We start from the raw sequence: 17,813 nt of genomic DNA on the forward strand, positions 1-17,813 counted from the left end.
GCAGAATGCATTTTGGCCTGTGTTTGTTGCAAACATTTTTGATCAATTAAAAAACAAAAGTTTAAAACATGATTTTCCTTTTTTGATGCAAGAAATACTGCAGCAAACTAAGTTCTCTGATGTATTTTTGTACCATGTTTCAGCTAGGAAATTTGAATGTTATTTCTTCCTTAGCAGTGCCTGTGTTTAGCAGCAAAGTTTTTGAGAAAGCAATGTAGTTTAAAAGAATGCATAGCTGGAAGATTTCACTGGTCACACTTCCAGTACAGGGTCTGCTTGCTGACTGCGGCTACTCAGCTGATCAACTGAGCTGTTAGAAGTACAAGTTTCCTTGTACCAGACACTGCACAAACATGACAGAATTTGCTCTAGAACTCCATTATTTTTCTGTTTTATTTCACGTAGATTAAATAATATATCATTTTTCTTTACAGGGAGGCTGTGATAATTTTCTTTCTGAGTTAATTTAGTTTCATTAAGATGATTCTTGCTGATCAGAAATTCAACAGTTCTTAGCAGCTATTCCTACTGCTGCTAACTGAGATGAACTGTATTTAGCCTTATTTAAGTGGGTGACTTGAAGTAGTTGGAAAGTGCTGAATTAATCTGTGTAATCTAAATAAGTGGTGTTGCCTATCATTAAAGTTAAATGTATTAATTAATCAGATGATTTCCAGTATATTTTTTCTTGCTTTTATTAACCAGTGAATGCTGAAAGCATCTGACTGATAGTTATGAAAGCCTCAGTGCAGATATCTGCACAGAAAGAAAAGTGATTGAGGATTAGTAATGGCCTCTTTTAAAATAAGTTGGTGGTAGGGTTACTTCTGTAAGAAATAAGATACAAGAAAAAGAAAAAATATTTCACTGCTTCCCATCTTTAAAAATCTTTAAAATTCAACTCTGCCTTCAAAATTCCAGTCCGTCAGGCATTTGAAATTGCAATTCTGGATATACCTAGAAATGCAGCATTTTTTGAGTACACTGAATAACTGAGTGCTATTTAATGCTTAACCCCAGTTTTCTTCAGAAAAAGGGAGAAAAAATACTGCTGGATGCACATGCCAGTATTCGTTTTACTGAGCATGCAGCAACTGCTTGTAGAGTTGGCCATCATGCATACCGTTGGAAGATATGATTTCATAAACTTCTTCAATTTCATGATTTCAAAAATATAGCTCCTTCTTTGCTGAGAAGTGCATTTTTAGCTCTAAACATAACATTTTCCAGGTTAGAGGTGCTCACTAATACCCTGTGAAAGCTCTGCTGTATTGAAGGGATTGAAAAGCATGTAGTTGCAGCATAACATACTGCATCCTTGTTGGAGGTGCCTCTTTCAAAAACCTTAGTGAGTGTGGATTTATGTATGATCCTATAAGCAGCATTTCCATAGTCAAATCATGGTTGAGTTCTTCCTCCTTCCCCTTCCTTGCAGGTGTATGTGCTTATTCATGTGGCTTTTCATATGGTAAGCTCATCATAGCCCTTCTGAAATAGATGTATTTTCTGAAGTATTGGTTAGTGAGCTTGTTGACGACCATGCAAGTTGTATTGTTGTAACCATCTAGAAGTTATGTGGCTAATCTATGCTATTAAGATGAACATTCTTGATTGCCAAGAGAGAAAGAAGAAATGAATCCATGGACCATTTTTCCAGGGCATCTTGAATCTTTCTTACATCCTTCTTCATTAAGAGGGAGCTTGGAATTCTCACACTTGGATGAGATTACTAATAGCTTTTCTCACAGAAAATCTTATCAAATATGGTATCTGGTTCCTTTAGGAAATGAAAGATTGTATATATGATTCTATATAGAAAATCATGGTACTATGAAAGGTAATATTTTTTATATCATACATACCTCAAACTGTGTTAGAAAATATTTTCTATTTTTCAGTGTTGCAGTGTTGAATAGTTTTAAATAGATGAGTGTAGAGCAATCAAGATAACTGTGAATTTATTTGTTTGTTTCTTAATCAGCTAGAATTTATACATACATGTTGGAGAAGTCTCGTGTCATTATGCAACCTCTCAACCAGAGTAATTTTCATGTTTTTTACTTGATGATGGATGGTCTGTCTGCTGAAGAAAAATACACGCTGTACCTCAGTAATCTGTCTACACACAGGTAGGAAAACAGCTTTATATTTAGTATAAATATTTTACATATTTTAACACCTCTAAGCTATTGAGGTAGGTCCTTCCTCCAGCTGTTAACATTTGTTTTCTAAATCTTCAATATGTTCTCTTAAAGTTATTTACTGTTGAATACATGTTCACAAGGATTTAATTGTGGAGCGCGTGTCTTGTCTATTAGGATTATTGCCATAGAGAGTGAAGAAAACTTCTCAGTTCTTTGATTTTCCTTTTGCTGTGGACTAGGGTTACTTTTATACTCTTGTTCTCTGATGAAATGTTTTGTCTTCAGGAAAGACTATGTCAATAAAATAAGATTATTATTATTATTTTCCTGGAATGTGATTTTGGTGAAATTTCACCATATGTAACTGCAAATTCAGTTTACTTTGTGTCGTTATAAGGAACAGGAATGTAGTTTTGACTGCATTGAAACCAGGGGTAAGGTTTGACATCCAACACCTAAAATTAGGTCTTTGTGTCACCATGTGAGTTGATTGTCTTGGCTCACACTGACATTCAAAGGCAATTGAGTCTCTGTTCAGCTATGTGGATAAGTGGATATGTGTTTCAGGGTGAACAGAACTATTTCTGTGGATTCATAAACTGTACATTCTGCTTAATTATAAAGATTGGTGTATAGAAATCTAAATGTAGTATCTCTAAGGCTGAGTGTACACCAAATGTTTAATATAGGAAGAACTTGAATTTTTCAGGAATGTCTGGAGATATCTTGAAATTTATTAATTCAGATTCTTTTGGAATGAAAGCGTATTCCTGAGTTAGATCATTTGCCTTTCTTTTTTCAGTTGTTCCTAAGAAATACGACCAACATGAGAGAAGCCTCATTGTCATTAATAACCTTCTCTTAAATCATGTGTGTTTGTCATGAGTGTTTATCATGAGTGAGTAACTGTAAAAAGACCAGAAGTAGTTAAAATAACTTTTTAAAAATGCTTAGAGTTTCTCATATCAGAGCCTGATTCCTGTGGGCTTTTTTCTCAACTTGTCTACTTCTAATCTAGTCGTGTTACAGTTTGGGCTTGTAAAGAGAAAGACACAGCATTCATTTTTGCAGAAAAACTGTTTCTTGGTTCTGATCATATGTTAAACACTAATCTTTAGGCTACTGTTGCTAAGTAATGTTTGAATCTGTTAACACATTTGATATATACTGGATAGTATAATGTACTTACTTTGAAGTAACCTGATGCTAAGTTGCTGTACTAAAAACGACCCACTTCAAAGGAGGAGGAGGATGTTAAATTCTATGGTTTTAATCTTTCGAAGACCAGACGGGTTCTGATCTTTACTTTATTGCTCATTTAGTAAAAGTTTTTTGGAATAACTCAGTTTATTCAGAAAACAAAAAAAACTTTTAAGTAATTTTGCAAGAAGATTTAACAGGAAAGAGCTTAGCTAAAACATGAATAATTGGATTCACATGAACAAAGCTTTATCAGATATCTGATAAGCATCCAAAAAGAACAAAATAGCATTTCTAAATATATGTCTGTACCCTGAAGTACCAAAGCTTTAGACGTAATTTATAGCTGAAAATTTGCATAAAGCTGCTTTTTATCAATAAAGCTTTGCTTTGGCTTCATTGAGTAGATTTTATCTTGTATGATTGAGAGTTCAAGCCAAGAATTTCTTTCCTTAGACTCCTGGGTATAAGAGTTCAGTAGGCAAGATTTTTCTCAATTAATGGAGTTAAACAAGGGGGAAGTTTCTACTGTGACAAATTCGTACATGAATCAGGAAGGCAGAATTTGGCTTCTGTTACCATTTTTTCTGGTGATTTCTGCCTTAGTCCAATTTTGATGAGATCATATCATTCTGGTAACATCAATAAGTGAATTGGTTATGTTTTCTTTAAAGAAGTGTAATCTTGATTCTCAGAGCGATTTTAATTAGACAATAAACCTTCTGAAATTATAGGTGGTTTATAACCAACGGCTTCTTAAAAATGTTCTGTTCTATTTACCTTGTTTAAAGTCGCAACTTTAGGTAGGAGATTAGACAGTCTTAATAAATGATGTCTGTTAGTATCACAGGTTTTTATCATGGTTTGCTTAAGCCATTGCAATAGGAAAATGAGATGCATCATTGATTTTACATTCTCATTTTAAGGGCAAGTACAAAATTAATATAATTGATACTGGTTATGTTTATGTTTGATGCTACAAAATGTAAGAGGTAGTTCATTTCAAAGCAACTTACAGTCCTCAATTAAGAGTTGATGTAAATAACATAAGGGGGAAATCCCTCCCCTCTGGAGTCACTGAGAGTTTCAGTAAGGCTGGGGTTTCACCCCAAGACTGGTGTATAATAGGCTGTAATTCCATGGTGCTTGATGCTTTCCTGGGAGGGATGTTGAGTTTGGATATTTCAAGTCATGTGCTCTCAAATATAATGACCATTAGGGCAGCATGTGATGAATGGGATTGAGGCACGTTCTCTTGAGCCTAATATAACTCAGTGAGCTGTATCCATCTGTGTATGGAGGGATATGTTTCCCATTGTGTCTCCACGTGGATCATGATGGATAAGGATAGAAACAATTTCCAAAAGGTAAGATCACTTTTCAAGATTGAGGAAGGGAACCATAGAGTCTCCAAAAGGCAAATCATGGCTTTTAACTTAACAGCTGCATATCTGAATTCATTATATTCTGAAGCTGATTTTATCAGCGAATCCTAGATAGAAATTTACAATATTACTGTTTGCTTTGTGTGTTTCAGAAGAACTTTATTTTGCTGATTGTATGTAATACAGTAGATGTTAGAGATTTTAAATTATATTCTTGATTGACTCTTGATTTATTATTTTGTCTGTTTTTTGTTTTTTGTTTTTTGTGGTTTTTTTTGTTTTTTTTTTGTTTTTTTTTTCCCCCCCTCTGATTGCTGATATTGTCCCATTGCTGTAAGCATTGCTCTTCAGACACATGAAGTTTAGTTTTATAAGTAGGATACTACTACCCTAGTAATGATTCTTGCAACCAAAGTGAAACAGAGAGGTGACAATGCTGATAGGTCAGTTTCTAAGTTGTCTTCAAGTCTGGTGAAGAAAGGGTGCTACTCAGAGAGATTAGAAAGGGAAGAAAATAATATGAGAAAGTTCTTGCAGAAGAAAGTTGAAAGATCTGTTTGTATAATTTTGGATTATTGGTTTAGTATTTTCATTTGAATCCCAAAGCTATAGTGTATAAATAGCAAAAATAGAACATCTTTGTGTAATAGGTATGAGTACTTAAACATACTGTCATTAAAAGTCATGTCGTTACATTTGTATATGTGTATTAGAGACTGGAAGTAGCTTAAGGCAACTTAGTTATAGAAAATTGTTCCAAAAAAGATTGTTCAACTTAATGTCAGCACTTTTGGTTGCTAGTTATCCTAATTAATTGTATTGTTGTGGCTTCTGATAGACAAACTGATGCCATATTCTCAGCACTGCACGTTGATACTGATGAAGGGTCAGTTTTCCATCCTTCCTTGTAATGTCAGATGTCTGCTGCACAATGTGTATAGGTTCAATTATGTTGTTTGTAACTAAGCTGTATGTGTAAAAATGAACAACTTCAGCCTGGGTAAAATGTAAATACACACACTTGTGCAAAGTGCACTCTAGACAGGGAATAAGTTTTGTGTTTGTAGCTCAGACTGTGCTGTTTCCAAGTGTGTTAAATTTTCCTTTCTTCCACAACAGAATGTACACTGCAGTGTGTGCTCTGCCTGCCTGCATTTCTCCCTCTCCTTAAAAGCAGTTAAACTTGTTTGCCAGAATAACTGTAAATCCAGGCCACAGAAATTATTTTCTTTTAAAGGTTTTCAGTGCATTTCCCAGTTTACTGTCAGTGAGAAAACTTTACATGAATTTCATGCAATTTTAGTGGAGTGATTGACTTTCTCGTTAGAACTGAAACTGATCAGGACCTCTTTGCTTGGTCACTGAGGAAATCACCCTCCACTTAAATCGTAAAGTTTGTTTTTTCACAAAGGACTTGGACAAACCAGCAAAGGACAGTGAATGAGACACTAAGTGCAAGACTTAACTTTGACTTTTCTGTGTGTGTTTCTCAGACCCCTTTTCTAACAAGACTGTATACAGAGTGTGCCAAATAGGGATTATTCCGGGATCATCCACATAGATCCTCAGTCTACCTTTCCCTCACACACAAGAGCTCAAGATTCCAAGATAATGAGTGGCCACTGACCCAAATTTTCCCCAGTTCAACATAAACTGGGACATAGCCTTTATTCTCTAACTACTGTTGATATAAAATCAGGATGACATTGATTGCGTGTTTCTCTGTCTTCCTACATCTTTGGATGCCAGAGTTGATTGTTTTCTCATTTAAAAATAACAGAGTGAAATACTCATCTTGAGCACTGTTTAACTGTTTTCCACATCTATGTTGTTTGTCTACAGATGTAGCTGTGGCAGTCCAATGATGCATGGCAAATTCACGGGAGAAGATTGATTATTTCTTAATCAGTCCCACAGAACAGCAAAAATAAATGTTTTAGATACATTCAACTCCTCTTATTTGCTATTCGTTTTCCTTTTATTCAAGTCTGATAGATCATGTTTTTCCCCACAGGTATTTACTTTTATATAAACTTGCAGTACCCCCACAAAAGCTAGCATAAATTTTTATGCCAACATGTGTGCTGAAGATTACTTTCACCATAAGGTAATTGTACCAGAATTCTCCGTGTCATCCCAATGAAGTCCAGTGTTGAGGATATATTAACTTCACTGTTGAAGCTCATCTTTATTGGCAAAATAAAGCCCTAGGCAATTAGAAAAGTGGCATTCATTGTATTTAAATGTAGACGGAAGGTAAACTGCCTCATTTTTCCATTGTAGATTACTAGACATGAAAGGGAAGAAAAGCCATGACAGGAGAGTCTAGGCTTATTATTCCTGCCAGCTGCACGGCCGTTGTTGTACGTCAACATACTTGTTTCGTTTTGTATTTTGTTATGACTACTAATTAAATGTTAATTTTCAGTTTGTTTTTTTTTTTTTTAAAAAATTCTGGAATTATTACCTTTTTATCCTGGAATTTTTTCCTTGCCAAAAGTCTGGAGCATGCTGAAAGGAAGTTATTCATCATTTAGGTATTCAAACTCAATTGTAATTCATGTCCAATATGATTTCATTATATTTTTGCTTGTAATCACATTGCATAACATTTTAAGGATTTAGATTTGAACCTCAGATGGGTGTAAAAAAAAATCTTATGAATATTTTCTGCAGTCATTATTATTTTTTTTTTTTGAATTTTGAAGGTACACTCATGTTCTCCAAAAAGCCTGCATTTTAAGTATTTGAACACACAGAATACAGTGCAGCGATACACATCACACAAGCTATGTATATTAGCAAACAAAGGGCCATTGTCATTTAAAGATTTTTCAGGCATGTTACACTAATTTTCTGTCTAAGGAGATAATTGGAGAAGTTTGCAAAAACTGAGGAAGTTGATTTGTATTGCTCCATCTATGAAGATGATCTGTACAAAATTCTGATCTTCTTTAAGTCTTTCTATGGTCCCAGATGACTAGTACAAAATGCTTCAGAGGTGAAATCGATGCAGTGCCAAATGCAGGAACATACATTCTTAAAGCAGCTGGTGACAAAAATAACTTTGGTAGAAGTTTTGATGAGAGATGGAGGGTTGTAGCAGCTGTACAAATTTACAGGGATGTTAATGACAGCCGAGCATAAGAAATAAATAATTTGGCTAAATATGGAAAGACTAAAAAATCACTTTTTTTTTTTCTTTTTTTTTTTTTTTTCCCTGTTCTTCACATTATTAGTAATATATGCGATGCTTGACACTTTGTATCATATAAGTTAACATGTACCCAAGGTAAATCAGTTAATTTGTGTTTTCTTTCTGGAAAAAAAAATAATAAAAAATAACCAACAACAGTGCCTATACAAATAGCATTTCAGTTTGCACCAGTGACCAAAAAGGCAGAATCTCAGATAAGGTTCAGTATCACTAAATATGAAATCACAAGTAGAATATAATTTGCAATTTTTGTTATTGTTGTTTTCTTGAAATATAAAAATTGGAGATGTTTTTAATCTTCTCTCTCCCCAAAATGTCTAAGGGTACTTTTTTTTCTTTATCTTACTAAGCGGAAGAGTCCTTCATCACAAAAAGTCCTGAGTATTCGTTTTCCAAAAGATGAATTCTTTGCAACATCTTTGTCTTCCAAAATATGCAGCCTGGAATACAAGTTCTGCAATATCTTGCACAAATTTCCCACTTCCTGCAAGCATGTATTGCCTTCAGTAAGCTGATAATTGTAGTATCTCACAGTTTACTTGGAGCTTGAACAAAATAAGATATGCTACCTTTTAAGAGTTCTGTATTCCAGTGAATTAAAAAAAAAACAAAAAACTGAAAACCTAAGTTTTTTTTTTTACAGTGTTTTTGTTGACCAATTTTTAGTTCATGTGCGTAGTCAACTTCATTGAGAATGCCTTGAAAGGTTTTTTGTTTTAGTTAGTTCTGTTCTTTTTATCTCCTTTGCCTTCTTACACAGGGTGTAGGACTGCTTACATCTTAATTCTAAACCATCAGATGAAAATATTTAAAAACAAATTTGCCATGTTTATTTATTTATTTTTCCTCTTCTTTATTTATGATCCCAAACAGGACAATTCAAATAAATTCTAATGTTCCAAAAATGCATTTCCCTGGAAGTCTGGGGTCTCTTTGGTGTCTCATGTTGAGAAGATAAAATGGTCAGACATTCTTGAAAATGGAATGTCAAGTTTTGCTTAAGCTGTGGTAAGATTATGGAATTCTGCTCAAATTCATTCTAGTACAAAAAGTGAATAGGAATGGATAAAGTACAACATAAAAGTGAAAACTTGTTTTTCTGTTTGTTTTGTTTGTTTTTAAGTACATGTGTTAGTGAGTAGTGTTAAAATTATACACTTCGATCAATTCTATCTTCACAATACCGTTTACTTATACTTCAGCTGTCTAGTGAAAAGCTTTAACTGTGAATGCTTGTTTCTTAACTGTTGTCATACAATACTACTGTGAAAATCTGATATGCAGCCAGTGGTACTATTTTAAGGACAAGATCTGTAGGTTCCGACTGAAGTGAAGCAGTTCCATTTACTTACATTCCAGTGAGGTCTGACAGCTAAAGTACACCATCTGGTTACTAGAAAGCTAATGCAGAACGAAACAGGTTTAAACTTGCTTCTGTGAGTTTTACATCTATGTAATGTGGAATTGTTTCAACATCAAAAGAGTCATCTCAATCTTCTCTGCCCCTCATTGCTTTGCTTACTTCATTTGTTGCGTGCCATTCATTCTTTTCTTCTTTACATTTACTAACGTACAGTTGTTTGTTTTTTTTTTCAGTGTTTTTTTATTTTTAAGATAGAACCTTCTCAACTGAATATGCAACATATTCTGGCAAAATTTGCCTTCATGTTTCACTTCATTTTCCCCTGCCCTCTTCTAAATGTGGTCTTCACTTCCCCGTTATTTAAACTGCTAGAATTATTTACCCCAGTACCCCTCTGTACTCAGTTTTCCTTTGTCTTCCTTATTAATGTATATTTTGGGAGTAAATAATGTTCATGGTATTATTCAACTTTTTTTATTCTTTTCCTTTACCAGAAGTGATCAGGAATTCTACCAAAAGAAACATTTCCCCCTCCTCCCCCTCCCACTCCTCCTTTTCCTTGTCCTATTCCTTCTTTGATATTCAGGCTTCGTCAATTTCTTGGAGCGTGATTTTCAAACACCAATGTTATTCTTTTCACTTCAAAGAAGGAAGTCTTGAGAGGCAATGCCAGTAAATGGCTGACATCTGTGGTGATCTATTATGCAGCATAGCAATAATCATGACTGACTCCCTTGATTTTCTTGAGGATGGACACCAGAAAATCTACTGTACGTTTTCTTAATGTATATCTTCATGTTGCAAAGTGCTATTGGTTCTGCTGTTGAATTTTATCTGAATCTAATGAAATCTGAATTTTTCAGGTATACTTGAGGTAAAAAAATTCAGTGGAGTGTAACTAAGTTTAAACTACATTGGATATAATCAGGATCACAGCTTAGGTTTTCAAAACAAAACTGGAATATCTGTGTCATCTGCTTTATTTTGCAAATTAAGTAGCTATTTCTCGCCCTGTTTGCAGGTTCTTTCACCTCATGCATAAGGTATATGTCTGTGTTACTGACTTTGTTTGACAATATTTATTTTGAGTACTTGGCTTTGTAGTTGTTTCGGCTGGTTCATCCTGAATGTGGGGCTAGTTGCATATACATGGGAATGCTTACACTCTAATTACATGTCAAGATACCCAAAATAGTATTTTTCAACTTGAAAGCAGAGGTAACTTAGCCTTGGATTTTGATGTTTAATTTATTTATTCCAGTTCTGTCATTAGCTGTATATCATAGCGTTACTGCTTTATTCCCAAAGGATCCTTAAAAAATATGTATATTTCCAATGATGGTTGGTAATCATTAATTAGCATGAAATCTAAGAATAATTTTTATTTAACAAAACAAAGATAGTAAAATAAGTCTTACACTTAGCTCAGTGTCTTTGTCTTAGGTCCCAAGTGGGCTTGTTACTTGTCTGGCTTTCAGAATAAATGCTATAGAAATTTTGCTTTGTTCAGGACTGTAAATCTGAAACTCATATTCCTCTGGGCATATTCCTTCATCTGATGTTAACAAACCCCTCTTCATTGTATTATTCTTCATACATATTGATTGAGTAGTGGCAGAGGGTGTGATGCACTCTGCTGACAGACTCTCGGAGATAAAGAAATCATTCATTATGATTACCATTCTTTTCAACAATGGTTTTTCTCTAGCTGGTAATTCTAACAAGCCTGGGTTGTAGAGCTAACAAGATGTTAATAACTGAAATAGATGTTTTCAGGAATAAACTGTACTTGCAGAATGGTACAGTAAAACCAAGGTAATCCTGTCTGTGTTTCTATATAATCATAAAGGAACCCAGTATATAATAATCTTTGATATTTTATGTTCTCTTCATTCCATAAGCTGTTCAGGACAGAAAAGGGACATTAGATCATATGAAACCACTTTGACTCTTTGTAGCCAGTTTACTTCTGCAGGTTTAGTTACAACCTACAAACTTGCATTTCTGCATTTGACTTGGCATGATAACTAGTGTGATAACTTTGACTGAGAAAGGCTTTGTCTTTCTTGTCTCCACGGGAGTAAGCATGATATAGAAATACATGCAGAAAATAAAATCAGAATTATATGTCTGTGGCATGGAAAATATAGAGTGGGAGGCAGTAAAAATGAAATCTGTTTAGTCCAAGAGAAAGAAACAAAATTAGTAATTAAGACTACTAATATCTACAGAGTACATATAAGCGCAGTGAAAACAGAACATACATCTGTCTCAGTTTTAACAGAAAATTAAATGTACTATAAAACATTGTTTTGAATAAATTGCTTGAAGTAGAGAAAGAAAAATGTGAGCTTAAGTATTATATGAACCAAACGACTCTCCAATTTTATTTTTATTTTTTTTGTGAATTCTGTTGATGAATACCTTACCTTTAAAAACCTTTAAAGTTTCTGGGCCACATTCAACCTTTTGTTAGAAAAGGAAGACCCCCAGAGTGCTGTACAAGTTATAAATATATCTTGAGGCTAAATTTGGTCCCCTGTTGAAGAAATTATGTGCTGACTGTTAAGGTAGCCAACCAGTATTTTAGAACAGACTGAAAATGGTTGTACATCGGAAAGGTGAAATTTTTGTGGAAACCCTACTCTAAAAAATAGATGTGATTACTCACTTATAAAAATGATAGAGGCTTTTAGTTTAGGCACAAAATATGTCTCTGCACTTTGCTGGGATGCTAATCATCCCTGATGTGGGGGGAGATTCAGTGGATCCAGCTCCTCAAACCACTTAGCTATTACACTGCATGAATCTACAGCAATAATACCAGTCTGCAATTTATATTTCTAAAGTTTCTCTTAAATTCATTCTGATACAAATACTGTTGATGAATTTCCAGTCAGAAATAGGTCATTTAAGAAATTGTTTCTAGCATTCAACAACCTCAATCACCGAACATACCTCATCTCAACTTAATGTTAGAAGAAAAGTGATGCCTCACACCATGTTTTGAACTGGCTGTATCTGCTGGGCTTCCTGAGCTAGCCTGAACTTTGAACTATGCTGGAATAACTTCACTGTTACTCTTTCTCGCTCTCTCTGAGAAGGTTAAGCAAGGTCAACCCAATGTAGCCTGGTTTTCTTCCCTTGGTTCTTTCATCAGTCATAGCTCAAAATCAGCTCTATGCTATGGTTAAACCTGATTTTGTTGAATTGGTGCCATTTGCAGTTTCTTTTGATTCCTGCTGAAACTGCATGTATATCATTTTGTACTCATAATGTAATTACTCAAATTGAGTTTTGTCAGCCTACGTGTAGCCAAAGTCATGAGAATGTGTTGAGTGCTAATAACCAGAGGTTGTTAAGGTCTGTTTTATACCACTCATAAAAATGGTAGCTTCATTAGAGTTGGCTTCTAAAATGATTTTATGTGTTTTAGTGCTGGGCAGAAGAGTTTGGGAGTATCCTGTGCTATATTACTATCAGCCAGACCATCTGTGAAAGTTCCTTGTTCTGGAGGGGGACTTCTCTCACTCTCTCACTTTCTCTTCCTTGGTCACATCTTTTGAAATCACAGGACAATGTGTTCCTACTGTTTCTCACTACAGTACACTAAAAATTATATATTTAGTTGATATCAAAGGTAAGCAATGAATATGCAAGAATAGTTTTAATAGTTTTAATTTTATACACTTTTGATTAGCAGTCAAAAGATTTAATTTAGTTAGTACAGTTTTGGGGGGATATGTAACGATCTTCACACCTAAGCTAGAATATCTAATAAGGGCGAGCTGCATTTTTACCAAGTCTGTACAAATAGAACCCAGGGTCAGGCAAGTAGATACACTGGGGAGATCTAACTGGGAGTAGTTTGGAATGTTTCAGGGTAGAGACATATCCAAAGCTCTGTGCTAATAAGGCCTTTGCTATCTGAGATGAAGCTTCAACATTTTTTGAATATTAGTAACATAGGTGAGAAAACTGTTAAAAGAAATCCAAAGAATGACTCAAATTGAAGAAGTCCTCTGGAATAAAGAACTCAGTAGAAAATTTCCACCAACTGAAATGATGGAATACTGTACTGAAACAATGTGCAAATACCATTTGAGAGACAGAATGTGTATGTAACAGCATCTAGAGTGAAATGTAATTTCTGGCTAATGAAAAATGCTTTTGATTCTAAGTTCTGCTTTAATCTCTATAAAATTTTACAATAACCAAGTCGTTAAATGGGTAGAAGTCAGTTTACCAAGATGGTATTATAGCTTAGTATTAAACTTAGACAGAAATTGCAGCATTCATTTTGACACGAGTTGACTAACATCAGCCTCACAGTGAGGATTACAAAGATAAAAACAGTACCAGCCTCTAAAATCTAAGGCCTTTCACAGTAAAATGAATCATGATGAGGTTATTAAATGGCAAAATTATTATTTAACAGAATAAATTGGGGCGCCTCTGGTGGCACAGTGGTAGGAATGCCACTTACAACACTGGAGGCCTGGGTTCGAATCCCCCCTGTGGCGCAAGTGGTAGAAGTGTTGCTCTGCTATGCAGGAGGCTCAAATCTCGGGGGTTGGACTTGATGATCTCTAAGGTCCCTTCCAATCCGCGTGAGACTGTGACTGTGATACTGTGAAATTGCTGGGAAACAACTGGGGATTGAAAATGTCATGAGGATTTTGCAATAATGAATAGAACACAGAGAATGTCTGTATGATCCTCTTGATAATTTTTTTCCTATTGAAATTGTTGCTAGGTTGGGCTTTATTTTCTATCACTTTCCTGTCCCAAACACAGATGAGTTAAAACTGCTACTGTGAGGTAGTGTATCCTTATATCCTAATATTTCTGAGGATTTATTGTGTTTGCTTCAATGTGAATCACATCTCCTTTTCCAGGTGCAGTTAGAGAAATTAGATTCACTGTTAAAGATGCAAATGCACTTTCTTGTATCTGCAATACTTTCCCTCATTTTCATCATGTTTGTTCTCAGTGATTGCTTCCCCACTACGTTTTAATGATCTTCCTTATGTATTCTTGACATATTTCCATATTACCTGCTAAAAAAGGCCTCCTCAGTCATGTAGCAAAATTAAGAGGAGTGGAGCAGTTTCCAGTAAAACGTGTACCATGATTAACTGAACTTCAGATATGTTACAGTATCAGATTGATCCTTGAGTCGAAACTGGAACAACAGGGAACATATATATAATATACGTTATATAATATATTATAAATACCTGAGGTGTGGGAGCCATAGTGGTGAGTCTGGTCTCTTTTCAGTAGTGCGTGGGGATAGGACTAGGGGTAATGGGATGAAAGTACAGCATAGGAAGTTCCGCACGAATGTGCGGAAGGACTTTACAGTGAGGGTGATGGAGCACTGGAACAGGCTGCCCAGGGAGGTGGTGGAGTCTCCTTCTCTGGAGATATTTAAGACCTGCCTGGACGCCTTCCTGTGTGACGTGATGTAGGGAGCCTGCTTTGGCAGGGGGGTTGGACTTGATGATCTCTAGAGGTCCCTTCCAACCCCTACAATTCTGTGATTCTGTGATTCTGTATCATCCCATTATGAGGTTCCCTAGTTTATGGCAGAGCCTGTTTTTCAAACATGCAATTGTAACGCTCTCCAATCTTTTCCCTTTCCAGCTTCCCACGTATCTGAAAAAATTAAGGGTTACTCCAAGGCATAATTATTCTGATTTTGTCTTTCTTCTATGTTTCTTTTTTTTGTTGTTGTTGTTTTATTTGAGTTTAGACTCATTTCATTTTCAAAACAGTGTAACTTCTCTGTGGAACTAAATGATACAAACTGCAAATCTCCGTGTGTAAATACAATGTGATTTTAGCATTAAGACTCGACATGGGAGTCTCTCTGTGCTATTTAGATGCACAAGGCATGGAAGTGCGGAGGTAAATCTGCAGGTTTTATTTATTTGGGAAGATCATTTTCTTTTATACAGTGTAAACTCAGTGTAACATAAATAACTTACTTACATGTGGCTCTTTAATCAAGTTCTTAATGTGTCACCTGCAAAATTTACTTCAGGTTCACTGAGCATACGGATCATTTGTGTCTAGTACTTACTGCCTCAGGAGAGATAAAGGGAGGCAACCTAGGAGATTGAATGCCAGAAGCAAATCATTCATGATCCAGCCTGATTTTACTGGTGGGGCTGAGAATAAGGCAGAGAAACACCTAGACGCATCCACCCTGTTGCCATCACTGTCAATCTTGCCCTTGGGTGCTGGGGCAGGGGAAGTGAAAGCAGCATTGCCTTCCCTTTGACTGAGCTCTATGCCCTGGTATCATGGGATTTCTGACTGTGGGAGAAGCAGGTGCCTCTGTTTACTTCGAGGTGATGGCCACTAATGGTTCAGAGTAGTCAGCTGCTAAACAGAGCGCATACACAAATACATACACCTTTACTCCAGAAATAAGAATATTCTTGCTTTGTAGAACAAGTGAATAAAGTTAGGTACTGCACCAACTTGTGTTCATGTAGTATGTGAGACTTTCTTAGCCCATGACAAGTAAATAACTGTTAGCCATTATTTATATTCTGCTATATAAAAGCTTCCTTTATAAAGGAAATCAGTATTTCAAAAGCAATTTGTGTCTTGGGTGACTTTCACTTTTTTGGCAAGAGGGATCTCACTGTTCAGAATTACTTGTTTAGTATACATGCCTGAGTACACACAGCCATACCTTCATATACAGGAAGAGGAGGGCTTCTCATAAACGAGCTCATCCAGGGACTGCAACAATATGAAATCAGTTTGAATTATATTAGCAATGTTTTAACTGGATACTGGCGAAAATCAAAAGCAGGTTCTCAAGGCACTTTTTTGAACTGTAGATCTGGTACTGTAGCTCATAACCCAGTAAGCTTTATTGAATGAATCAGCATTAAAGATGTAGCCAACGCTGAAAGAGAAATCCCTTGGGGCTCATAAACTTAATGACATCTATCTGGCAACTAGTGCCAAAGTAGGTCTGAATATGGTAGTACAAAATAACTCTTGATGGTAGGAGCTAAGTTCATATATAATTTCTGAAGTATTTCAGGGTATGGATTAGACCAGTTTGCACTTGCATGCAGACTGACTTATTTTCTTTACATGTTCATCAGTGCTCAGTATTTGCTACTTCTTTATTATCATCAAATTCATCACCATTGTCATGCTTGCTCTTTAGTGCATATTCCACTTCCAAGTTGTACTGATAAAGTGATTGTGATCTCCTGCGTGATTCTGGCCTATGAAACAGTGAACAATAGGAATCAGAGAAACAGACGCTGTAATGTATGCTGCCATTCTTATTTCTAATAATTTCATCAGGGCTGTGAAAAATCCTATTTTGAGTCACTCCCATTGTGCATTCATTTTTTTTTTCTTCTTCTTTCTTGAATAAAATTACCCTGGATTTACATTTTCATGGCAATTTTAGAAACAGAGACTGGAGTTTCTGATTAAAGTCTATTTCACAGGAATATCGATACAATTGAAAAAGAAAATGCATGCTTGTGTTTGGCCTGAAAACATTTGGTATTTTGAGAATAAAGACCAGCCTGTATTCTTTCACTTTCCATTTGAGTATATTCACTGTCTGCAAAAAGTCATGTATTTTGTAATACACGTGTGCATCTTGATTTGAGGTATTTTCTTAAGAAAATAACAGGGCAAAACTATTTATTGAACAATTACTGGCTATTTTAATATTTCTGTGCTGAGCCTTGTTAACAAAAGATGTATCTTAACATGAATTTTCTTGCCTTAGAAAATTACAAACGTGAGCTCTGTTTTAGCTATCACTAAAGCTATCTGTAGCATTTAGTTTATTAACGTTGTGCTTACACTTTACCTACTGACATTAACGAAGTTAGTTAATTCTTAAAATGCAGTTTTTGGTGCTTTATTTCACTAGTCTTGAGTGGAAGTCTGTGCGCTTAAATAGTTAGCAGTAACTACAGCTCAGTACTATTGCATAACAAGTTTCAAAGGGTGTCAATATTATCCTGATTGGAATAGGTTTAAAAGCTGAAAACAAAGGAGAAAAGGCAACAAAAATGTGCCATTTTCCCTTTAAAAAAACAAAACCCCAGAACACGACTAGAAGCTATTCATTATCATGTTCTGTAAACGTTGCTCACTTCATTGATGTCAACTGTTTTGTTTTGTCTTTATCTCATTTCTGTTTACATATCAAACAGTGCTAAGTGCAAGGCAGCTTCTCCTCACTGAGCAGAGTACAGTGTCCTGTTGCATTCATATGGCAGATCTAAAGAAATAAAAGTGTTCATTGCTATATCTTATTCTGTGACTGAAAATGTAGCTCATGTTAATGCCACTTATTTTTGAGAGGTAATGTCCTGTGTTTACATGCTTTATATCTTTAGCCTCAGAATGTTTGAAGAAATTTTGGATAACATGTGTAAAACTATGAAGTCATTCATTCTCAATCTGGTAAATCAGTGCTTAAATTCAGTGTTTATTTATACCTA

At 35.3% G+C, this 17,813-nt stretch overlaps 1 protein-coding gene across 7 annotated transcripts in view; it reads left to right on the forward strand.

The window, feature by feature from the left end:
• Positions 1–17,813, forward strand: part of MYO16 (myosin XVI) — a 329,444-nt gene that overhangs the window by 181,299 nt on the left and 130,332 nt on the right. For all 7 annotated transcript variants that reach the window (XM_085552537.1, XM_085552506.1, XM_085552526.1 and 4 more), the window contains one exon: positions 1,982–2,129. In XM_085552537.1, coding sequence (XP_085408663.1) covers positions 1,982–2,129 — 148 coding nt within the window. The remainder of the gene's footprint in view (positions 1–1,981; positions 2,130–17,813) is intronic.

This window comes from Coturnix japonica, chromosome 1 (genome assembly GCF_054131305.1).
Source record: "Coturnix japonica strain WE chromosome 1, WE-NBRP24, whole genome shotgun sequence".
NCBI lineage: Eukaryota > Metazoa > Chordata > Aves > Galliformes > Phasianidae > Coturnix > Coturnix japonica.